At 48.3% G+C, this 25,802-nt stretch overlaps 1 protein-coding gene across 2 annotated transcripts in view; it reads right to left on the bottom strand.

Annotated features, from left to right (window-relative positions):
- Positions 1-25,802, bottom strand: part of kif5c (kinesin family member 5C) — a 235,563-nt gene that overhangs the window by 120,899 nt on the left and 88,862 nt on the right. For both annotated transcript variants that reach the window (XM_085986689.1, XM_085986690.1), the window contains exon 2: positions 6,291-6,381. In XM_085986689.1, coding sequence (XP_085842815.1) covers positions 6,291-6,381 — 91 coding nt within the window. The remainder of the gene's footprint in view (positions 1-6,290; positions 6,382-25,802) is intronic.

The following is a 25,802-nucleotide window of genomic DNA, read 5'->3' as shown; positions in this document are numbered from 1 at the left end:
GCTGCTCTCTTCCTTTTTATATACCTGTAGAAGCTCTTACTGTCTGTTTTTATATTTATTGCTAGTTTACTCTCATAATCTATCTTCTCTCTTTATTATTTTTTAGTCATCCTTTGCTGATTACTAAAAATTTCCCAATCATCTGGCCTACCACTAATCTTCGCAACATTGTATGCCTTTGTTTTCAATTTGAACGTGTGCAGATTTCCTATGCCTGGCTACACCTCTGTATCCAACATATACGTTGCAAGCTAAAAGAGAGCAGGAATGTGCATTTGAAAGGCTGCACATAAGTTTCCTACTGGTTCAGCTGCTTGTGTCAGTTTTACACTGATTTTTACATGGTTGCACCACTAGATATGCAAATGAGCATAGCCAGGAAACCACCACGTGTCTCCCTCTAGAGGTCTGTGGTGGATGTACCACTTTTTTGTAAAGAGGCAACAGCAGTGTAAATCACATTGAGGAAATTCTGGGCCACTGTAACCATTGCAGAAAACATACAGCAACAGAAGTACTGTAGTGTGTTCATCAACAAATAGACAACATACAGAAATCTTTGGACACGCAGGAAGAAATTGGATGACCTCACAGATCTCAGTTTGAAAACTTGTGATGCAGGCAAACCCTGCATCCATTCTTAAAAGATAGGTAATAGTTCCAAGGAGTAATGTTGGCCAGAACATCAGGAGAATTCCTTGCTTCTCTTCATGGGATCTTTAACATCTATATAAACCACTTAAAAGTCATATCTTTTCAAACTGCAAGAGGGAAAAACTGGGTCACGCCGCGATAAAGTTAGCGCCCCCGTGCCCAAAATTGAATGGTAGCACCCCAAGCAGGAGCTGGGGCGCTACTGGAAGCGTTTCCCTTCCCTCTTGGGGTGCTCCCATTGAATATCGCAGCACTACGTGCAACAGCGCCACACTCGTCAGCACGTAGCCCCGTGGTACTGCAGGCCTCCCTCCCCTGATTAAAGGGGAGGGGTCTAGCACAGCACGCACCGGGGCCCTGCTGGACCACCGGGGAGCTGGGTGCCGGCAAAAGACTGGTCGCAGCTGGCACCCCACAGGAGGAGGCCAGAGGGGTCAGGTGCTGGCAGGCAGCCCAAAAAAAAATGGCCGCCCAGTATCTGCCCTTTAATTATCGCCGCCCCGGCCGCAAAAACGCCACCCTGACCCTGTCGGACATAGCGTCCGGCGGTAGGTAAGGGGACGCGAGCGGGGTGCTGCGCATGGCAATGATGTCATCGCCAGCGGCGCAGCACCACAGGGCGCTACTGGCTACCGGCGCCGCTAACCTCCCGCTGAATTTCGGGAGCTAGGTTCTTTTTCCCCCAAATGTTTTAGTGGGGGGTGCAGGAGAACGAGGATGAAATAAAGGGAAAAAGAACCTCAATGGAGCAAGGAGGAAAACAATTTACAGTGTTGATCTGTATAAATGAAGTTCTGTTATGCCAAGAACACATTTAGTAAATGCATTTAAAGTCTAGTCAGCAAATTGCAAGATAGATTCATCATCCTTTCAGTCTGATATTACAACTAATTCTTTGTTTTACATCTATATAGACAACATGGAGTGTATTTTCCTCCAGTCTGAATCTTAGTAACAATATAGAAGCAAGTATGAAGTAATTTTCCTGCTTCATGCTCCTGTCACATCCCCCTTCTCCCTTCCAACCCCACTTCCTTCTGTGTCTGCCCCTGGAAAAAACTCGTCCCCAAAGTCACTTACAACGGCACTTTCAAATTCCCAACTGTTGAGTTGTTGGCCCTCCATTCACCACGGCATTTCTGCTCACCTCCACCTTCGATGTCCTTGTCCCCATTAAAACCATTACTCTCTCTCACCCTAGTCGTTTCCCCTGGTACGGCCTCATCCATTACAAACCATCTTCTTAAACCCCTCTCCCCTGTCCCCGTCATCCTCACCTCCAACAACAAGTGTGAGGAGCTCATTTATCACGAAGATCGAGACCATCCGTTCAGCTGCTTCCCTCCCTTCCCCAGCTCACCAAGCCAAACTCCTCCCAAGGTTGGCCCCAGCCCTAGCCCTGAACGCGCATCTTTTTCTAGTTTCTCTCCTATCTCCTCTCATGCCCACTCTGTGCTCATCTTGTCCCTAAGACCCACCTCCTGCTCCCTCAACCCTATTCCCACCAAACTAATCAACCAGCTTCCCTTCCTGGCCCCCATGTTAGTTGATATTGTTAATGGTTCCTTCTCCTCAGGTAGTGGCCCCTTCAAAGCTACCATCATCACCCCCTCCTTAAAAAACACACCCTTGACCCCTCTGGCCTTGCAAACTACCATCCCATCTCCAAACTGCCATTCATCTTCAAAGTCCATGAACATGTTGTCGCCTCCCAAATCCATGCCCATCTTTCCTGCAATTCCATGTTTGAATCTATCCAATCAGATTTTGCCCTGCCACAGCACTAAAATGACCATTATCACAAATGGCTCCTTACATGACTGTGCCCATGATAACCTATCCCTTTTCATCCTTCTCGACCAGTTTGCAGCCTTTGACATGGTTGACCACACCATCCTCCTCCAACATCTCTCCTCCATAGTCCAGCTGGGTGGGACTGCCCTTGCCTGGTTCCATTCCTATCTATCCAGTCTTAGCCAGAGAATCACCTGCAATGGCTTCTCTTCCCACTCCCATACCATTACCTCTGGAGTCCCCCAAGGATCTATCCTTGGACCCCCTTCTATTTCTCATCTACAAACTGCCCCTTGGTGACATAATCCAAAACCACAGTGTCAAGTTCCATAACGACTCCCAGCTCTACTTCATCACCACCTCTCTCATCCCCTCCACTGCCTCGGATTTGTCACGCTGCTTGTCCGACATCCAGTATTGGCTGAGCAGAAACTTCCTCCAATTAAAAATTGGGAAGACAAAAGCCATTGTCTTTGGGCCCGCCACAAACTTTGTTCCCTAGCCATCGACTCCATCCCTCTCCCTGGTCACTGGCTGAGGCTAAACCAGACTGTCATGCAATTTGACCCTGAGCTCAGCTTCCGACCCCATATCCTCTCCATCACCAAGACCGCCTACTTCCACCTCCGTAATATCACCCGTCTCCACCCCTGCCTCAGCTCATCTACTGCTGAAATCCTTGTCCGTGTCTTTGTTACCTCTAGACTCGACTATTCCAACGCCCTCTTCGCCGGCCTCACACCTTGCACCCTTCATAAACTGGAGTTCATCCAAAACTCTGCTGCCTGCATCCTAACTTGCATCAAGTCCCGTTTACACATCACCCCTGTGCTCGCCAACCTACATTGGCTCCCAGAGAAGCAATGCCTTGATTTTAAAATTCTCATTCTTGTTTTCAAATCCCTCCATGGCCTCGCCGTTCCCTATCTCTGTAACCTCCTCCAGCCTTACTACTCTCCAAGATCACTGTGCTCCTCCAATTCTGGTCTCTTGCACATCCTCGATTTTCTTTACTCCACCATTGGCAACCGTGCCTTCAGCTGCCAAGGCCTGAAGCTCTGGAATTCCCTCCCTAAACATCTCTGCTTCTCCACCTCTCTCTCATCCTTCAAGACACTCCTTAAAACCTACCTCTTTGACCAAGCTTTTGGTCACCTGTCCCAATATCTCTGTGTGGCTCGGTGTCAAATTTTGTTTGATTACACTCCTGTGAAGCACTTTGGGACATTTTACTACGTTAAAGGCGCTATATAAATAAAAACATAAGAAACATGAGCAGGAGTAGGCCAATCAGCCCCTCGAGCTTGCTCCGCCATTCAATAAGATCCAATCTTGGCCTCAACACCACTTTCCCGCTCTCTCTCCATACCCCTTGACTCCCTTGTAGTTCAAATGTCTGTCAATCTCCGCCTTGAATATATTCAATGACTCCGCCTCCACAGCTCTCCGGGGTAGAGAATTCCAAAGATTCACGACCCTCAGAGAAGCCATTCCTCCTCATCTCCGTCTTAAATGGGCGACCCCTTATTCTGAAACTACGCCCCCTAACTCTAGATACCCCCCACTAGGGGAAACATCCTCTCAGCATCCACCCTGTCAATCCCCCTCAGAATCGTATATGTTTCAATAAGATCACCTCTCATTCTTCTAAACGCCACTGAGTATAGGCCCAACCTGCTCAACCTTTCGTCATACGTCAACCCCTTCATCCCAGGAATCAACCTCGTGAACCTTCTCTGCACTTACAGGAAACTCTCGTTTAAATGGCACCTAAATATCCGGAATTCTCTATTAACCGGCAAAATTCATGCTCCGAAAAAAACACCTCAATACCGGAAATGTTGCCGAGTCCGAGTCTCCCGCGGTGGCCGAGTTAGTCAGTGGGGGTAGTTCTCCAAACTGCCACTACTCGGCTTCTTGGCGCTGTCGGAAGTCGGAACACCTCAATAACAGGAGTCTGACTCTCCCGCGCTGCCGGTAGTCTCTGGCAGTACTGTACTTAATCAAGCATCTTCCACCATCCATTTAACACAACATTCTGTAGGTGAGTACCCAATTACTGTATACTGCACATTTCTTGGATTTTATTTTTGTTTGTTAAAAATAGCCTCGGTAGATACCCCTCTCCGTCATCCGGAATTTTTAATCATCCGGCCCGGTCCCGGTCCCGTCGGTGCCAGGTACCAAAGGGTTTCCTGTATATCCTTCCTTAAAATATGGAGAGATAATGCAAGTTGTTGTTGTCTAGTTTATTTTCTGCTAGAGTTACCAAACAAACAACCCTTGATCTCAGACAGCTGCAAGTAGATGAAAATCTATCGTCAAAACAGAAAATGCTGGCAATGCACAGCTGGTCAGAAATTACGCTCTCATTCTTTCAGATGCTGATCGGATTGGTGTGCATTTCAGCTTTTTCTGTTTTGATTTCAGATAGCCTAATTTGTGCCTGTGTTCATCAATTCTTCAATATCACCCTCAACTGCTCATCTTACCCGTGTGCTTGGAACAGAGTTTTTAATAAAAAACACAGAGAACACAATTCCACACTTGGAGCTACAAACAGTACTTTGTGCAAGACAACATGCTCAAACGAAAAAAAAAATATTGGTATAAAATATTGTTGTAAGACTAGAAAATAAGAATTCTCTACCCCAGAGTGTTGTGGATGCTCAGTCGATGAGTATATTCAAGACTGAGATCGATAGATTTTTGGGCACGAAGGGAATTAAGGGATATGGGGTTAGGGCGGGAAAGGGGAGTTGCTATGGAAGTTCAGCCATGATCTTATTGAATGGTGGAGCAGATTTTTCATATATCCAATTTAGCCGTTGACACAAAGATAGGCGGCATTGTCGGCAGAGTAGATGAAAGCATAAAGTTACAAAAAGGGATATCGACAGATTCATTGAATGGGCAAAACTGTGGCAAATGGATTTCAATGCAGGCAAATGTGAGGTCGCCCACTTTGGACCTAAAAAGGATAGAACAGAGTACTTTCTAAATGGTGAAAGGCTAAAAACAGTGGAGGTCCAAAGAGACTTGGGGGTCCAGGTATATAGATCATTAAAATGTCATGAACAGGTACAGAAAATGATCAGAAAGGCTAATGGGATGCTGGCCTTTACATCTAGAGGACTAGAATACAAGGGAGTAGAAGTTACGCTGCAGCTATACAAAGCCCTGGTTAGACCACACCTGGAGTACTGTGAGCAGTTCTGGGCACCACACCTTAGGAAGGATATATTGGCCTTGGTGGGGGTGCAGCATAGGTTTACCAGAATGATACCCGGACTTCAAGGATTAAGTTACGAGGGGAGATTACACAAATTAGGGTTGTATTCTCTAGAATTTAGAAGGTTAAGGGGTGATCTGATTGAAGTTTTCAAGATATTAAGGGGAACAGATGGGTTAGATAGAGAGAAACTATTTCCGCTGGTTGGGAATTCTAGGACTGGGAGCATAGTCTAAAAATTAGAGCCAGACCTTTCAGGAGTGAAGTTAGGAAAGACTTTCATACATAAAGGGTGGTAGAAGTTTGGAACTCTCTTCTGCAAACAGCAATTGATGTTAGATCAATTGTTAATTTTAAATTGGAGATTGGTAGCTTTTTGTTAACCAAAGGTATTAAGGGATATGGGCCAAGGGCGGGTATATGAAGTTAGGTCGCAGATCAGCCATGACCTCATTGAATGGCGGCACAGGCTCGAGGGGCTCAATGGCCTACTCCTGTTCCTATGTTCCCTATGTTTCTAGCAAGCTTGAGGGGCCATATGGCCTGCTCCTGCTCCTATTGCTTATGTTCTTATTTCAGTAACTTGAAAGCTATACTCTGCACCACTTACCTTTAACAATCTGCTTGGCACATGCATTGTAAACTTGTTCCTGACTCGTGTTCGGAGAAAACACTTTGTCAAACACGAAAGGTTTTCCTTGCTGGAAGGAAAAAAAAGAAATTTACATTCTAAAATATTTCGACATATATTCAAACAAACTATTTACTGTTTGTGGCTGGTATTTGTTATCCAGCTCTGGAAATTATACAAATGCATATTCAATTGACAAGACTGACCATCAACAGCTGGAAAACTGACTACTGTATGAAAGTATCTACACCGTACATACAACAGTACATCCATAGTTTTTAAACTGCCTTGGGTATTATGCGACCTACAGCATAGAAACACATATCCTTTGTGACCTTCATTTATTTCCAGTATCTACAGTCACAACACTGGAAATGTCACTTAAAATATTGGCACTCATTCGTAGCAATAAAAAAATGCATTAAATTAAACACAGATGGATCAAATTATACCTTTTTTTGCAAGTTTGATCAAACTTGAAATCAAACAGATTACTTGTCCATATGAAGAAAGCTTCCCTCAAACTACAATTCTAAAATCTGTCTGCTGTATAATAGCATCACACCCACAATGCTCACGATCAGTTATGTACTTGAACCTCAGAGGCTTTATTGTACAAACACCCAGACTTATCTTGTGCATATTCTTTTTTTTTTTGCATGCATGCAGGGTACAACCTGGTATTCATAGAATCAGAAATTTATGGCATGGAAGGAGGCCATTCGGCCCATCATGTCTGTGCCAGCCGAAAAAGAGCTATCCAACCTAATCCCACTTTCCAGTTTTTGGTCCGTAGCCTTGTAGGTTACAGCACTTCAAGTGCATATCCAAGTACTTTTTAAATGTGATGAGGATTTTTGCCTCTACCATCCTTTCAGGCAGTGAGTTCCAGACCCCCACCACCCTCTGGGTGAAAAAAGTTCTCCTCAACTTCCCTCTAATCCTTCTACCAATTATTTTAAATCTATGCCCCCTGGTTATTGACCTCTCGGCTAGGGGAACTAGGTCCTGCCTAGCCACTCTATCTGGGCCCCTCATAATTTTATACACCTCAAATCAAGTCTCTCCTCAGCCTCCTCTGTTCCAAAGAAAACAACCCCAGCCTATCCAATCTTTCCTCATAGCTAAAATTCTCCAGTCCTGGCAGCATCCTCATAAATCTCCTCTGTACCCTCTCTAATGCAGTCACATCGATCCTGTCACGTGGTGACCAGAACTGTACGCAGTAGTATAGCTGTGGCCTAACTATACAGTTCTAGGATAACCTCCCTGCTCTTATATTCCATGCCTCTGCTAATAAAGGACACAATTCCCAATTAAAATGTAAATAATTATGTAAAAGCATAAGCACCAGTTAGGGAGAATAAACTACGGCAGCCAAATTACATGTCAGGACTGCTGGTCTATGTAAAAAATGGCTGTAAATGAGCCTGTCAGCACTTAAACCTCTAGCTACACAGAAAAGCATCTGAATGGAGGCTGTATTGTTGAAACGCTTCCAGCAAATCTGCAGTGCTCAAAATACTGCAGTTGCCTGGACGCAGCCACACTGCACAATTGCTGGTTACCCTGCTCTCCCCAGTTTGTTTATACCCACAAAGCTGACTTGTAAGCCAAAAGATTTCCAAATGCAGTCTAACTGCCCAAACATCAACGCCTGTTAAATTACAGCATCTTTCACATTAGCTTTATTATCTTTATATACATTCTTAATGATATTGCTGTGTGCCTGTGTTAATTACATTGTTAAATCAATCTTGCACAACATGAGACAGTAATTAGACATTTGCTGTACTTTGTAAATAAAAATGTCTAAAGTGCATTATCTTAATGGAAGAGTTGTGGCGACACCACCCTGCTCGCGCACCCGAGGGCTGATGCCCGGGTCGCGCTCACCACCGACGCCTCCGACCACGCGGTCGGAGCCGTGTTTGAGCAGTGGGTCAATGGCGCGTGGCAGCCACTTGCCTTCTACAGCCGCCAACTGCGCCCCCCGGAGGTCAAATACTCTACTTTCGACCGCGAGCTCCTCGCGCTCCACCTGTCGGTCCGCCATTTCAGGTTCCTCCTGGAGGGCCGCCCCTTCACCGCGTACGTGGACCACAAGCCGCTCACATACGCGATGGCCAAGCACACCGAACCCTGGTCCGCTAGGCAGCAACGCCAGCTCGCGGCCGTGTCCGAGTTTACTACGGACATCCAGCACGTCTCCAGTAGAGACAACGTTGTCGCTGACTGCTTTTCCCGTCACGCCATCTGCGCGAATCACCTCGCGGCCGACTACGCGCAACTAGCAGCGGCCCAACTCACGGACCCAGACCTCCTCTCGGCGGCTACCAGCCTGCCAGGGCTACGCCTAGCCAAGGTCGTGCATGGGCCCGAAGCCACGGCAGTCACTTGCGACGTCTCACTCGGCCAACCCAGGCCGGTCGTCCCTGCAACCTGGCGCCGCCGCATCTTCGACGCGCTACACGGGCTCTCCCATCCGGGTTCCCGCGCATCCGTCAAACTCCTCTCCCAGCGCTTCGTCTGGCGCGGCCTCAGCAAAGATGTTTGGACTTGGGCCACCTCCTGCCTCGCCTGCCAACGGGCTAAGGTACAGCTGCACACAAAAGCACCCCTGGGAGACTTCGAGGTACCCAGCCGCCGCTTCGACCACGTACACGTCGACATCGTCGGTCCTCTGCCGCCATCGCATGGCCAAACTTATCTCCTCACGATGGTTGACCGCTACACACGCTGGCCTGAGGCAGTGCCGCTGACCTCCACCACCACAGCCGACATCGCCAGGGCGTTCGTTAACACCTGGGTCGCAAGGGTCGGCGTACCAGCCGACATAACCTCCGACAGAGGCGCCCAGTTCACCTCCGAACTCTGGACGGCCACAGCACGCAACCTCGGGGTGACGCTCCACCGAACCACGGCGTACCACCCGCAGGCCAATGGGCTGTGTGAACGCTTCCACAGGTCACTCAAGGCCTCACTCCGCGCCGGCCTGCAGGACAGTACCTGGACTGACCGCCTACCATGGGTGCTACTAGGCCTACGCACCGCGGTCAAGGAAGACCTCCAGTCCTCGGCAGCGGAGTTAGTCTATGGACAACCGCTGCGCATACCAGGCGAATTCCTCCCGGAGGCTACCACGCCTTGGTCGGCCGAACAGCAGCGGCTCAACTCTTTCTCTTCCGCTCAACAGTTCGCCCCACTTCCGGTCAACCGACACGGCGAACTCGCACCACACGTCCCGCCAAACTTACAGCAGGCACGCTTCGTCTTTGTGCGACACGACGCGCACCGCGGACCCCTGCGACCCCCGTACGACGGACCGTACGAGGTACTACAAACCGGGGACAAGGTCTTCAAGCTGCGACTCGGCGACAGGGTCGACACAGTCTCCATCGACCGGCTCAAACCAGCACACACAGAACCAGGGGAACAGGTCCCCGTGGCCCGACCTCCAACTAGAGGCCGTCCCGCCAGCAAGCCGGCGGCGAACCGCCCGGCCCCACCAACTAGACTGGCGACCACTCAGAGCCGCTCCGGCAGAACCATTAGACCACCGTCACGACTCGTCCACTCCTCCTAAGCGGATTCTGGGGGGAGCTCTGTGGCGACACACCACCACTGGACATAATCCGCTCACGGCGGCACGGACAGTTAAGCAGGCGCCCCCAGCCGGGGGCCCTTTCCTCCAGCAACTTGTTTCCCGCAGGGACAGGCTGCCGGGAGCACTTCCTGTCTGGGGAGTATTTAAGTAGTTGCGCGGGCTTTTCCAGTTTCTCTTTGCCATGATGTAGATTAAAGCAGTTGTGTTTCACCAACTCTGGTCTCGACTCCCACGTTGGCCGCGGTATCTCAACAGAGTAGTAGATAACTTTTTTTTTAAGGAACATGCAATGCAGTGATATAAATCATTCCAGACACATCATGGTCACTTGCATATGACATGAAGGAAATAACATTCAGCTCTCCTTCCTATCCAACGTCTTGCTAAACATTTTCAACACAACCCCCATTAGAAAGCTCCACCATTTGTTTACACTTTTTTTTTTGCTTCATGAGGCTTTACAGCAGGCATGATGCACAACACAAGCAAATAAGGACAGGAAAAATTTTGGTCCTGTTTTGTATTCTGCTCCGAGTGCAGCAGACTTACATCAAGAAAATTCCCAAGCGTAAACAGGTAGTTTCTCACAGCAGCCACGCAGATTAATACAGTGCTGCCCACGGCACCTGAAAAATAATTACTTCTTAGACACAAGCCAGCTGAGACTGAGTTTCGATCAAAATACACACTGTATGGAATCAAAATTTGGTAATTAAAGGCAAAGTGTTTAAATTGATTGCAACTGTGTTTCACGATTAAAGCAGACTAATTGTTACTTACCCATTTGGCATCTGTAGTTACCAACTACAATATACTGTAGCACATGTTGAAGGGTTTTAAGCAATGCAATCTGGGCAAAGTAATTAGGGATCAAATCTGCACAACTTTTGGATATGACTTGGACTTGGGTATAGGGAGCATAATTTCAAAGTTTGCAGAGGACACCAAGCTTGGAAATGTAGAAGAGGTGGTGAGGATAGTAGCAGACTTCAAGCGGACAGACAGACTGGTGTAATGGACAGACACATCTAAGATGGAATTTAATACAGAGAAGTGATCCATTTGGAAATAAAAGTGACAAGAGGCAATATAAACTAAATGGTACAATTTTAAATGGGGTGCAGCAGAGAGACCTGGGGGTTCACATACACAAATCATTGAAGGTGGCATACAGGACCTTCGGCTTTATAAATAGAGGCATAGTGCTGGATTTTGATACTGGAGGCGTGTAGGAGGCGGGACTACAACTTTCGGGGTTGTAGTCCAGCCTCCATCGAGTTGTGGCCAACACATGCGATTTTCACTTGATTGACTTTGTTGAGCCCACCCAGCGGGCTCAGCAGGCCAATTAAGGGCCACCCCGCAAAAGGTGACATTACAGATTGACATTTCATCTGTCAAGAGCTTTTGACAGATGAAATATCAGTGTTTCACAGCTCTTTGAAGCTGTCAAACACTGACAATCTGTACACTAAGTTAATTCCTTCCTCTCAGGATGATTTAGAGATCTCTCCAGAACAGAAAGCTGAATGTTGCAACTTTTGACAGCTCGCAGCCATTCTGCTTTCTGTGCCGGTGAGATGAGGGACTCCCGAGACCTGAAGGAAGGAAGGCTGTAAAGGTAAGTAAAACTTATTTAAACACTTTACACACACCAAACACACTTACCTCTGCACTCATGCACACATCACTCACCTGAACACCGGACATCTCGAACCCTCCAAGCCCTTCAGTCCGACGGTCCGCCTCGCTAACTTGGCGTGGTTTGGAGCCGTCAGGAATCCCACACTTCAGGGATAAAAATAGGGATTAGGCTAAAAACTGCCTGTTAACTACCTGTTAACAGGCAGTTAATTGGCACTAATCCCCTTCCTGCCTCGGGGAGACGGGTCCCAGCACAGGTCAGGTATCCGCCTCCTTTGAAACTGGCATGGAGGTGGGTTGGGGGCGGGAAGAGTTTGTGCCCCCGATTTCAACCCCCCACATGCCTCCAATCCCGCCTCAACGGCCCAATGAAAATCGAGCCCATAGAGTACAAAAGCAAGGGAGTTATGCTAAACCTTTATAAAGCACTAGTTAGACCTCAGCTAGAGCATTGTGTCCAATTCAGGGTACCATACTTTAGAAAAGGACATCAAGGCCTTGGATAGGGTGCAGAGGCGGTTTACTAGAATGTTACCAGTGAAGAGGGGTTTCAGCTATCTGGAGAGACTGGAGAAGCTGGGATTGTTCTTCTTAGAACAGAGAATGTTAAGGGGAGATTTAATAGAGGTGTTCAAAATTATGAGGGTTTTAATAGAGTTGATAGGGAGAAACTGTTTCCACTGGCAGAAGGGTCGGTAACCAGAGGACACAGATTTAAAATAAATGGCAAAAATGCCAGGGGGGTGATGAGGAATTTTTTTTTTTTTTATTCACAGTGAGTTGTTATAATTTGGAATGCATTGCCTGAAAGGGTAGTGGAAGCAGATTCAATAGTAACTTTCAAAAAGAAATTGGATCTCTACTGAAAGGAACATTTGCAGGACTATGGAGAAAGAGCAGGGGAGAGGGACTCAGAGAACCAGTGCAGGCACAATGGGCCGAATGGCCTCCTTCTGTGCTGTATGATTCTAACTTACCAGAAGATTAAAAAGTTCGTGCACACTTTGAGCTCACTCCATTTTTTCCCCATTATAAAGGAATCTGTTCTAAAATCTAAATTTATTTTGATTGGAGGATAAGAAGGTTAGCAATGTCCTGTGTTGTGAGAGAAAAAAAATCAGAACATTACTTCAAAATTGTTTTTTTTTAATAGACACTTGCCAAGGAGATGTTGAAAAATTGAATATTTAGGGGCTTGCACGTAAAAATGATCTGCCAAAATGGAGGAAAGATATGGTGACCCCATTGTGTAGTAACTCCTCATGTAAATAGCCCATAATTTCCGATAGGAGGCTTCCTGCGTGCAGATGCCTCCTATCGGAAAAAAATCTGCGCACTTACCGGAGGGCTCCCGAGGTCTGGACACTTCTGATCCTAGGCCTCTCCACAGTCGAAATGCGCAGAGGCCCAGGTATCCCTGGGGCGCATGCGGGTCGCAAGCGTTCCTGGGATCACGTGGGAAAGGCGAGCCAATGAAAGAAGGGAATCGCCCTTCATACTTTTGACAGGTAGAACTGGCAAAAGTATGAATGGGGATCACTGAAAAAGACACTAAAACATTAAATAATTTTTTAAAAAACCATCATGTTTTTAAAATGAGTTAAAATTATATTAAATTAAATATTTTAAACAAAAATTTAATTTTTTGAACTCTCCACCCACAGAGGCCCTTGTCCAGGGCAGGCGTCCGATCTGGCAAGAGGATTCTTGACAGATCGGAAAAACCGGTTTTCAGCGCATGCACTTCGCATGCCTGAAACCGGCATTTCCGATGTCCCTACGGGTGTGTACACAGCGCGTACACACCCGTAGGGATCGGAAAATACGGGCCGGGGTAACGGCAAGACTTTCTTCTCTTTCCTCCTTTCTTTCTCCCACCTCCAAGCATGACATGGGAAGACTGCATGGCTACAAGTCTTTACCAATGGAACTGACAAAGCAGCTGTAAACACAATAACCCTCTTATAATTTGTCCTTAAAGGTTGGCCAAAGATTTTCCAGCCAAGGTATATAAAAATAGCATTTCAAAATGAAGCATAAAATAGAGTGGCAAGCTGATATCCTGTTCTCCTGAAGGGAAAATAGAAGAACCACTGAAGGAAACAAACTTTTCAAAAGAAATGTGTCAAATATCTTCACAAATGACTAGTCAGCTGGCATCCTACTCAAAGATGGGCCTGTTGCCTGGTGAAATCTGCTTGGATGTGGCCTGAGCATGCCAAATGGCTAGCTGGTAGTGATACCCAGCTGGAGGAAAGAGGCAACACCTGCATTTAAAGTTGGCAGATAGCCAGGGTTCCTCCCTGCTTGGTTCACGCAGAATATGGTCCTCTGGTTGTCCACACAGAAGAAGAAAATACAAATGCTAAATCTCACAAAATATGTGCAAAACACTGCATCAGAAATTCCAATATACTGTATAACCTACATTAATATCAGATGAATCTGCCTCCTCCTTTCACCACATATTGAATTGGGATTTACCATTCATGTCTAGGGTTTCAAATGTGATGCCTAAATTAGCTCATTTCGATTGTCCCATATACCCCACTCTAAAAGATATCAATTGTTAACCAAGACAGATCTGTAAACAGCAGGACGACATTACAGCCATGAATGAAGTGCAGCTTAACTCCTATTTGCCGAAGCATCAAATACGGAGTTGAACACAAAGCTATGTTAACTACCTTAACTATAAAAATGATTTGCACCATCACAGGTTAAGTGTTGGTGATTACAGTGAAAATAATCTGCTACTTAATATCAATCAACAAAATCTAAATCATAAGCGCAACAATAAATTGAATGCATCACAATATCCCAGCCATAGCTGGGTTTTGCTCCGTGACAGCAGACCAAAGTTACTTTCAATATCCAAGACTGGTATATGGACTTAACATGGCTATGTTAACAGCCTGTATTCTATATATTACTAGTATGTTTCCAGTGCTAAGGCTGTCCCTTTTGTGAAGTGCACATAAATTGGATAACCTCTCTTCTTGCGCAGCATGCTGCTGTGGCATTGGGCAGTTCTGTCGTCTCCTGGGATATTCTAGCTTGACTTCTGTTGATGCCTTTGACAAGCAGTCATCTGTGTTTTTAGTCTTCTTTCTTCCACGGTCTTCTCATCCTAGCTTTAGCTAACCTTGCATGCACTATAAATTCTCCATTGTAGTAATATTGTACTTTCTGACCCTGCTTTAAACTTAGGTGGTTGAATTAACGGTTACATCACATTTCATAGAATCATAGGTTGGTTACAGCACAGAAGGAGGCCATTCGGCCCGTCGAGCCCGTGCCGGCTCTCTGCAAGAGCACTTCAGCTAGACCCACTCCCCCGCCCTTTCCCCGTAGCCCTGCAATTTTTTTTCCCTTTAGGTACTTATCCAATTCTCTTTTGAAAGCCACAATTGAATCTGCCTCTCCACCACCCTTTCAGGCAGTGCATTCCAGATCCTAAAAGTTTTCCTCATGTCGTCTTTGGTTCTTCTGCCAATCACCTTAAATCTGTGTCCTCTGGTTCTCAATCCTTCTGCCAATGGGAATAGTTTCTCTCTATCTAATCTGTCTAGACCCCTCATGATTTTGAACACCTCTATCAAATCTCCTCTCAACCTTCTCTGCTCTAAGGAGAACAACCCCAGCTTCTCCAGTCTATCCACGTAACTGAAGTCCCTCATCCCTGGAACCATTCTTGTAAATGTAGACCATTTACATGATCTACATTTACTTAGATCCAACAAGTTACCCTTTCTGAAACCTTCCACTCATCTTCTAAATACCTTCTTGAACCATCTTTGAAAGCTCTCTAGAATATCCCAAAACCTTCCAAATTAGATCGCAACTGTGTTTCACGATTAACACATTAAGACCGACCAATTGTTACTTATCTATTTGGCATCTGTAGTTGTCAACTACAGCACATGCTGAAGGGTTTTAAGCAATGTATTCTGGGAAAAATAATTATGGATCAAATCTGCACAAGTGACCAGAAGATTGAAAAGTTCATGCACACTATGAGCTGGCTCCATTTTCTCCCCTTTATAAAAGGAATCTGTTGTTAAAATTACATTTATTTTGTTTGGAGGATAAGAAGATTAGCAATGTCTACCTGACTGTGTGTTGAGAGAGACATCTTAAATACCTTGAAAGAATCAAAAAGGAAATCGCTCTTCAAGGACTAATCAGGATTAATCAATCAATCAACTTTATTGTCATTGTTAGTGCATGTGGTAAACCACTGTTATTGTTTTCATTGTTGTTCACTACTGTTATCGTTATTGCACATTGTTACCTCCTGCTACTCACTGTGTACCAATGCATGCCTCAGCTGGCTCCGCCTACATGACCTGGTATAAAGGTGGCTGCCCGGCAACCCACTTCCTTCTTGGAACCAGTCGTCCACGAGAGGCATGCTCTGTTCTTTAGTTAATAAAAACCTTTTCATTACTTTCCTAATTCATCGCCTTTTATGAAGTAATTGATAGGCGTATCAATTTTATTAACTAAAAGTAAAATGTCCGGAACTGAGCAGCAACAACAGCAGGCATTGCTGCGAGCCCTCAGACCAGCGGCGGGTTCATCTACCAATTTCGAACACTGGCTGAGCTGCTTTGAATCCTTCCTAGAAGCCTCCGCCGTGACATCGGAGGAGAACAAATTAAAAGTCCTGACCGCCCAGGCGAGCCCTCAAGGATATACACTCATCCGGGGCGCTACTACGTACACGGCGGCTCTCGACCTGCTAAAAGGGCAATACACGCGCCCAGTGAATACGATTTACGCCAGACACCTCCTGGGATCCCGCAGGCAGCAACCGGGGGGAATCGGTAGAGGCATTTTTACGGGCGTTACAGACGCTCCGCAGGGACTGCGACTGCAAGGCGGTAACGGCTGCGGCGCACGCGGAGGGACTTACCTGTGATGCCTTCGTTAAGGGCCTCCAGTCCGACTACTCCCGGCAGAGACTGCTCGAAAGCAAGGAGCTCGACCTGAAGACGGCCGTAGCCCTCGCGCTCTCACTAGATGCGGCCCACCGAAACCTCGAAGCATACGCACGTAACGGGGGCGCGCCATGGTCATCGCGACCTTGGGACATGGGACCGCCGCCCCCGGTACCAACTACTGCAGCGATGTCCCGAAAGCAACCGGGACCGCCGCCCCCGGTACCAACTGCAACGATGTCCCGTAACCAGGCCCAAAAATGCTATTTCTGTGGCCAGTTAAAACACCCCAGAGCGCGCTGCCCGGCGAAGACCGCTACCTGCTCTGGCTGTGGGAAGAAAGGCCATTACGCCAACGCCTGCAGAGGGAAACCCGCGAACGCCAGCAGCGCCGCGTGTGAACCGTGGGGGCAGCCATCTTCTCCGCCATTTTGTGCACCTCCGGCCGCGTGGGGATCGGAATCATGGCCGCCGCCATTTTGCCCGTCACACTCAACCGCCAATTTGTCTCCGGACTCGACCACCGTCTCGTCGGACGACCATATCAGCTCACTCAGCCATACACTGGCCTCCGTTACGCTGAATCAAGCCCTCCCTCATCATCTGTCCAGGTCCATGATGGACATTACGGTAAACGGCCGCGCCACTACTTGCCTGTTTGACAGCGGGAGCACAGAGAGTTTTATTCACCCCGACACAGTGCGTAGCCACTCCCTCACGGTCCTGCCAACGCGCCATCGGATTTCTATGGCGTCCAAGTCCCATTCAACGGACGTCGGCGGCTACTGTGTGGTGACCCTTTCGGTTAGGGGCACTGAATATAAAAATTTTAAACTTCTTGTCCTGCCCCGTCTTTGCGCTGCCGTTCTGCTAGGGTTGGATTTTCAGTGCCACCTCAAAAGTGTCACATTGGCATACGGTGGACCCCTTCCCCCACTCTCAGTCTGCAACCAACAGCTTTTAAATCGCCCGCCGCGCACCACTTGCAGCCTTTCCACACTCAAAGTCCCCCCCCCTCCCTTGTTCGCTAACCTCACCCGCGACTGTAAACCCATCGCTACCAAGAGCAGGCGGTACAGCGCCGGGGACAGAGCTTTTATTAGCGCTGAGGTGGAGCGACTCCTGAAGGAGGGCATTATCGAAGGGAGCACCAGCCCATGGCGAGCCCAGGTTGTAGTCGTTAAGACTGCCGATAAACGCCGCCTGGTCATCGACTACAGCCAAACCATAAACCGGTACACCCAGCTGGACGCATACCCACTTCCCCGCATATCTGATATGGTCAATCAGATTGTGCAATACAGGGTATTCTCCACCATTGACCTTAAGTCAGCATACCACCAACTCCCTATCCGTCATGAGGACTGCCAGTATACTGCCTTCGAGGCAAACGGCCGCCTCTACTACTTCCTTAGGGTCCCCTTCGGCGTCACCAACGGGGTTTCGGTCTTCCAAAGGGAGATGGACCGGATGGTTGACCAGAACGCGCTGCAGGCCACCTTTCCCTACCTGGATAACGTCACCATCTGCGGCCACGACTAGCAGGACCATGACGTTAATCTAGCGAAATTCCTCCGTACGGCCCAGCGCCTGAATCTAACATACAATAAAGAGAAATGTATGTTTCACACCACGCGCCTTGCCATCCTCGGCTGCGTAGTGGAGAATGGAGTCATCGGGCCCGACCCCAACAGAATGCGCCCCCTTATGGAGCTCCCCCTCCCCCACTGCCTAAAAGCACTGAAGAGATGCCTGGGGTTTTTCTCTTACTATGCTCAGTGGGTGCCCAACTATGTGGACAAAGCCAGACCCCTCATCAAGTCCACCTCCTTCCCCCTGACATCAGAGGCGGGTGCTGCCTTCACTCTTATCAAGAGTGATATTGCGAAGGCCACAATGCATGCAGTGGATGAGTCCATCCCTTTCCAAGTGGAGAGCGATGCATCCGACTTCGCCCTAGCTGCAACCCTTAACCAGGCGGGGAGACCTGTGGCCTTTTTCTCAAGGACCCTCCAGGGCCCCGAGATTCGACACTCCTCTGTCGAAAAGGAGGCCCAGGCTATTGTGGAAGCAGTGCGACACTGGAGGCATTACCTGGCCGGAAAACGATTTACCCTTCTCACTGACCAGCGTTCAGTTGCTTTTATGTTCAATAATAAGCAGAGGGGCAAAATCAAGAACGACAAGATCTTGAGGTGGAGAATTGAACTTTCCACCTACAATTACGATATCTTGTACCGGCCCGGGAAACTTAATGAGCCCCCAGATGCTCTATCACGAGGTACATGCGCCAACGCGCAAGTTGATAGACTGCGGACCCTCCACAATGACCTCTGCCACCCCGGGGTCACCAGATTCTGCCACTTCATTAAGTCCCGCAACCTGCCCTACTCCATCGAGGAGGTCAGAACTATGACCAGGAACTGCCAAATCTGTGCCGAATGCAAACCGCATTTTTATAGGCCAGACAGAGCAAGCCTGATCAAGGCCACTCGCCCCTTCGAGCGCTTGAGCATCGACTTTAAGGGGCCCCTCCCTTCCTCTGACCGCAACGTGTACTTCCTCAACATTGTTGATGAGTACTCCCGTTTCCCGTTTGCCATCCCTTGCCCAGACATGACCAGTACCACGGTCATCAAATGTCTGAATGACCTCTTCGCCTTGTTCGGGTTCCCCAGCTATATACATAGCGACCGGGGCTCATCTTTCATGAGCGACGAACTTCGTCAGTACCTGCTCGCGAGAGGTATTGCTACGAGCAGGACCACCAGCTACAACCCCCGGGGGAATGGCCAGGTGGAAAGAGAGAACGCGACGGTTTGGAAGGCCGTCCTCTTAGCCTTAAAATCTAAAGGCCTTCCAACCTCTCGCTGGCAGGAGGCCCTCCCTGCGGCGCTCCACTCCATCCGGTCACTGCTTTGTACTGCCACTAATGCCACCCCTCATGAGCAAATGTTTGTTTTCCCCAGGAAGTCCACATCGGGAACCTCGCTACCGACATGGCTGACTTCTCCTGGGCCCGTCCTACTGCGGAGGCACGTGAGGACCCATAAAATGGACCCCCTGGTCGAGAGGGTGAACCTCCTACACGCCAACCCCCAGTATGCCTACGTGGCTTACCCAGACGGGCGGGAGGACACGGTCTCCATACGAGACCTCGCACCCTCGGGCGCCCCTGAAGCACCACCGTTATTATCCACCACTTCTCCCAACCCAACCCCTGTAGATGGCATGCCGGAGCCCCAGGACCCTTCGTCGACCACTCAGACACCAGACTCGACGTTGGATACTGCAGCACCGCCGCCGCTGCTACGACGATCAGGACGGCATACAAGGCCTCCTGATAGACTTACCTACACGAACTTTTAGTACACTTCACCCCGCCGGACTCAATTTTAAACAAGGGGTGAATGTGGTAAACCACTGTTATTGTTTTCATTGTTGTTCACTACTGTTATCGTTATTGCACATTGTTACCTCCTGCTACTCACTGTGTACCAATGCATGCCTCAGCTGGCTCCGCCTACATGACCTGATATAAAGGTGGCTGCCCAGCAACCCACTTCCTTCTTGGAACCAGTCGTCCACGAGAGGCATGCTCTGTTCTTTAGTTAATAAAAACCTTTTCATTACTTTCCTAATTCATCGCCTTTTATGGAGTAATTGATAAGCGTATCAGTGCACAAGTGCAGTACAACGAAATGTAGGCTTGCGGCTCCCGAGAGTGTACATTTAGATTAAGACATTTAAACATTCAACATTCATTTGGCTTGTAATACATTAACATAAACATAATAAAGTGCATTGGCAAATGTGCAGGCTTTAGAGTTTATTTGTGGAGTTCAGTAGGATGACAGCCCTGGGAAAGAAGCTGTTCCTAAATCTGGTCGTTCGGGTGTGAATGCATCTGTAGTGTCTCCCAGATGGCAGGGGGGCGAACAGACTGTGGCTGGGGTGGGTAGGGTCTTTGATGATGGTCAGTGACCTCCGTAAATAGCGTTTCTGGTATATGTGCTCTATGGTCGGTAGCCGGGTGCCGGTAATGCGTTGGGCAGTTTTGACTACCCACTGCGGGGCTTTCCGGTCATAGTAGCTACAGCTGCCATACCATACTGTGATACAGTTCGTCAGGATGCTCTCTATTGTACAGCGGTAAAAGTTAGAGAGGATCAGGGGTGACAGGTTACATCCCTTCAGCGTCCTTAGGAAATATAGGCGCTGCTGGGCCTTCTTCACCAGAGAGGAGGTATTGAGGGACCAGGAGAGGTCTTCCGTGATGTGGGCTCCGAGGAACTTAAAGCTGTTCACCCTTTCCACCACAGCCCCATGGATGTGGATGGGGGTGTGACTTCCGCCTTTAGACTTCCTGAAGTCCACAATGATTTCTTTGGTTTTCTTGATGTTAAGGGCCAGGTTGTTATCGGCGCACCACTTCACGAGATGCTGGACCTCCTCCCTGTAGGCTGACTCATCGTTGTTGGTGATCTGGCCTACCACCGTGGTATCATCCGCAAACTTAATGATGGTGTTGGAACCATAAACAGCCACACAGTCGTGGGTGAAGAGAGAGTAGAGGAGGGGGCTCAGCACACATCCTTGTGGGGCCCCCGTGTTCAGGGTCATGGGGGGGAGGTGTGGTTACCTAATTTGACAGACTGGGGTCTGTTTGTTAGGAAGTCCAGGGTCCAGTTGCAGAGGGAAGTGTTCAGGCCAGACATATGTCAGAAACTATAACTCAGATTTTAATTCATTTGACAAAAAGAGCCTCCCCATTTTTTAAAACTCATGGCCTGGAAATTTGGGGGCTTAACGCCACCCATTACCGGCAAAAAGTTGCGTAAAGGGGGCAGCCCTCTTTCGCCAGCTGGTGACAGGTCCTGCGCGGTCCTTCATTTTCCCAAGCCTGGCAGTAAGATCCATCACCCTGCAAATTAAAATGAGGGAGAGGTGACGAATGTCACCATGGCCAACTTTAACATTTGCGCTGAGTTCAGCGCTGGGTCCTAAGCTCACCATGTAAACCTAGCAAGCAGCAAACAGACAGAGGCGCTGTCAGCATCTCTTGAAAGGGACACACACATCTTTCAGGTAAGTTTGCATTTAAGCTTTTGGGCTTTTTTTTTATTGTCGTGGCTTGCTGCAATACATGATAATAGTTTTTTAAGTGTATAGGGGGTGCTGCTGGACACTTGCAAGGCCTCGGATGGTAAAGGAAGGCCTCTGAGAAGACAGAAAATGCTGTAAATACTCAGGTCAGGCAACATCCGTGGAGAGAGAAACAGAGTTCATGTCTCAGGTTAAGATACAGCCCGACCTACTGAGTATTTCCAGCATTTCATGCTGTAATTTCAGATTTATAGCATCCGCTTGCAGAAGGAAGAGGAAGACACAGAAGAGGAGGAAGCAGAAGAGGAGGATACAACCCAGACAGCCGCTTTCTGGCCAGGATATCCGGGATGGAATCATCCACCTGCGGTCCCAGTGACCACAACCCCAATTCCCCTTTCAACATTAGTCCCACACCTTACCTTCCCTCTGTTACTGACTATCACAACGTCCTCTTGGTCACGATGCCGAAATAAAAGCCACCACAAAGCAAACCTTCCAATCCAAATTTATACATCTATCCATCCAATATGGCATCAAGAAATCAACTCATCACCCTGATGCATTCTCTTAGTGACGGTCTTGAGTGTGCCTTTGCCTACCTTACTGATATCACGCAGTGCTACCCCAGTGGCTGCAGCAGCTGGAAGGCTGCTGACTTTCAGTGGGGACACTGCAAATGGCCTTGCTGGTCGACCTTGAGGAGCTGGTGGCTGGGAGTGTCAAATTGAGAGATGGTGTTTCTTCTTCTGCTGCTTCTTCTCTCTCCTCTCCCTCTTCTTGGCCAACCACTGGCTGACCAGGCTGCATTTCTTGGGTGTGTGAAATGAGGAAGGCACAAGGGTGGAGTTGTGGTGAAACATAAACATAGAAGATAGGAGCAGGAGTAGGCCATTCAGCCCCTCGAGCCTGCTCCGCCATTCAATGAGATCATGGCTGATCATCCACACTCAGTACCCTGTCCCTGCCTTCTCCCCATATCCCTTGATCCCTTTAGCCTTAAGAAGTATATCTAACTCCTTCTTGAATATATTTAATGAATTAGCCTCAACTGCCTTCTGTGGTAGAGAATTCCACAGGTTCACCACTCTCTGGGTGAAGAAATTCCTCTTCATCTCAGTCCTAAATGGCTTACCCCTTATCCTTAGACTGTGACCCCTGGTTCTGGACTTCCCGACCATCGGGAACATCCTTCCTGCATCTAGTCTGTCTAGTCCTGTTAGAATTTTATAAGTTTCAATGAGATCCCCTCTCATTCTTCTAAACTCCAGCAAGTATAAGCCCAATCGACCCAATCTCTCCTCCTACGTCATTCCTGCCATCCCAGGTATCAGTCTGGTGAATCTTCGCTGCACTCCCTCCATGGCAAGAACATCCTTCCTCAGATAAGGCGACCAAAACTGCACACAATACTCAAGGTGTGGTCTCACCAAAGCCCTGTACAACTGCAGCAACACATCCTTGTTCCTGTACTCAAACCCTCTCGCTACGAAGGCCAACATACCATTTGCCTTCTTAACCGCCTGCTGCACCTGCATGCTTACCTTCAGCGACTGGTGCACAAGGACACCCAGGTCTCGTTGCACTTCCCCTTCTCCCACTCTATTGCCGTTCAGATAATAATCTGCCTTCCTGTTTTTGCCACCAAAGTGGATAACCTTGCATTTATCCACATTATACTGCATCTGCCCAATCACCCAACCTGTCCAAATCATACTGGAGGGAGGGGAGGGAGGGAAGGCAAGAGGTGCATGCCAGAAGGAGGATAACGTATGAGGATACCAGCATCTTGTATATTTTCTGCCCCACCACTGGCTAAGGCCTCAGCCCATATGCCGCTGTCAAGAATGGCCTCCGCCGTCTCCTCCAAGGAGGTGAGGTGAAGCCTAGGAATGGGAGATGTGCCTCGTGATTGGTACAGATTGTTGGTCGGTGAGTGATTGGGGGGGAGGAGGGGGGGCGGCGAGTCATGCATTGAGCCGTGTGCGAGGCTGTTGGTACAGTTGGTAGGAGACGGCATTTGAAGATGCTTTCACTGACTTTGACCAGTGGTGTGATGTCATGAAGCTTCTTTGGGCACTGGAGCCAGGTGGTGGGGCGACACTGCTTGCAGTGATGGCCTCGGTGATCTGGTCCCACATCATTCTTTCTGGAGGGCCTCCTGGCCCCTGTGGGTAGAGGATCTCTCGAAGTGTTGACCCTCTACACAAAGCTGGAATGCTGCATGTGAGACCCTGGGTGCCCCTTCCCTGGCTTGCTGAGCCATTTGTGTTCATGCTGAGGCAGTTTCCCCATTTTTTGAAGCTCGAAAGGGAAATCAGGTTTAAGAGCTTTCGGGGGAAAAATTCGGTTGATTAGCGCCTCCCGTTAGCGCCCTAAGAGGGCGCCAATGGGGCACAAAGCAACTAGCGCCCGGGCGCGGCGATATTTGCGCCGCTCGCAAAATTGACCAGACATTTTGCGGCGGCGCTAAACGCTACCGCCACGATCTCCTGCGCCCGCAGATCGTGACGTCAGTCGAGCGTGCAACGCCCCGGACCGGATATTGAGTGGCGCCCCCTGCCTGCCGCTAGTAACGACAGGTAGAGGGGAACGCTTTGAGGTCAGGAAGGGACTGGGGGAGCGCTATTTAAAGGCGACCGCTTCCTGCCTTTTTTAGTCGGTGACATTTTTGCACCACGCATTCTGAGAGAGACTTCTGGAGAGATTCAACACTGTGTGAAGGAGTTTTGGGTACTGAGCAGCACTTTGCAGGTTCATTTTGATTTGACCTTCCTTGCATCGATTTAGAAGAGACTGTGGGGGCTGCACTCTGAGCTCTTTCCCTGGGTTCTCTCCATTGTTCTTTCCAACAGATTTGATGTACAGGTCTCTCCAGGCCGAGATTCAAGGCTACAATGAGCAGGGTGTGGCTGGAGAGCAAGATCAACCCTCCACTTTAAGAACTGGCCGGCGCCAGTGTGTCTGATTTCCATTGCTAACTGACATCACCTGAGCTTCGCCAGTGCTCTGAGGTAGCGCCACGCTCCTTGGCGTTAGCACCTTAAGAGAGGTGTGTAGCACCTGATTTAGTGCTCCAGTCACCTCCAGGGGTGATAGAAGCCAAGTTTGCAGTCAGAGGCGATAATTAGCGCCAGGCACTAAACTTAGTGCCCAGCCGATAATTGCACCCCAAACGGGGCGATACCGAATTTCTCCCTCGAAGACTCCCATTTGGGACTTCTTTTTAATGTAAATTTTTTTTTAAAGGTAGTAAGGGCTGAAAACTGCATTTTTCCCACTTCATTTTTATTAGTTCACAAGACATTGCCCTTTTAATTTCCCACAATGCAAACTCTACTGCCTCGCTTCCAGAGACTGTTGGAAGCTGGAACTCCGCTCCTGGGGCAGGAAATTCCGACTCCCATGCTTGCACGAATGCCACCAGGAGGACGTTGTAGTGTATGTGCCTTTAAGAGCCCCAGGTGTACTGTAATGCCGGTAATGGCCACTCGGGCTCTATAAGCCTGTATATTGTGTTGTATCAGTTAGTTCCCCTCCAGACTTTGTTTCGTAAACACCTATGAAACCAACTCCTATCTTCAGTGTCTCTATCAACACACAGACACAACAGACGTTACATGGTAAGTTAGCGTTGGGCTAAAAATCTTTCGCCCCCCCCAGCGTGAATTTTTCTCAGGTAGCGGTTCGTCCATTTTCAGCGGCCGGTAACCCGAGGCTGCGGCGACACCAGCAACTCTCCTGACGGCCACAAATTTTTAGCCCTTCTTCGTCGTGTCTAAACCACAATAAAGAGATAAACTTCCGATAACAACTCTCTCCCAAGTTCTCAAATATCTTATTAACAGTTATCTGTCCAAGCATAGCACATTAATCTATCTTTGTTCTTCAAATTTTAGATGCCTTGCTTGAGCTGGTACATCTCGAGTCCCTTGTCAAATAGAGGATGAATCTCAGTTACTATGGGTGCACTGATGGGAGAAGGGCCCATCAAACTGGCCATATATGACGATGTGTGCATACCGTATTTGTTGAGAATAACAGGAGATTCATCTGACCTGATCACATGGCAAATACTGGCCTTCAAAATTTTTGTGAAATAAAATTTTTACCCAGAATTTGATGGTAAAACTGTCTATATTGAGAAAGTTCATATTGCAGAGATGTTTACCCTTACAAGTCATTGTGAAA

This window comes from Somniosus microcephalus, chromosome 4 (assembly GCF_052327205.1).
Source record: "Somniosus microcephalus isolate GS21.2 chromosome 4, FLI_Smic_1.0, whole genome shotgun sequence".
Classification (NCBI taxonomy): domain Eukaryota; kingdom Metazoa; phylum Chordata; class Chondrichthyes; order Squaliformes; family Somniosidae; genus Somniosus; species Somniosus microcephalus.
Note: the sequence above shows the minus strand (reverse complement) of the source record. Positions and strands in the feature narration are given on the sequence as shown.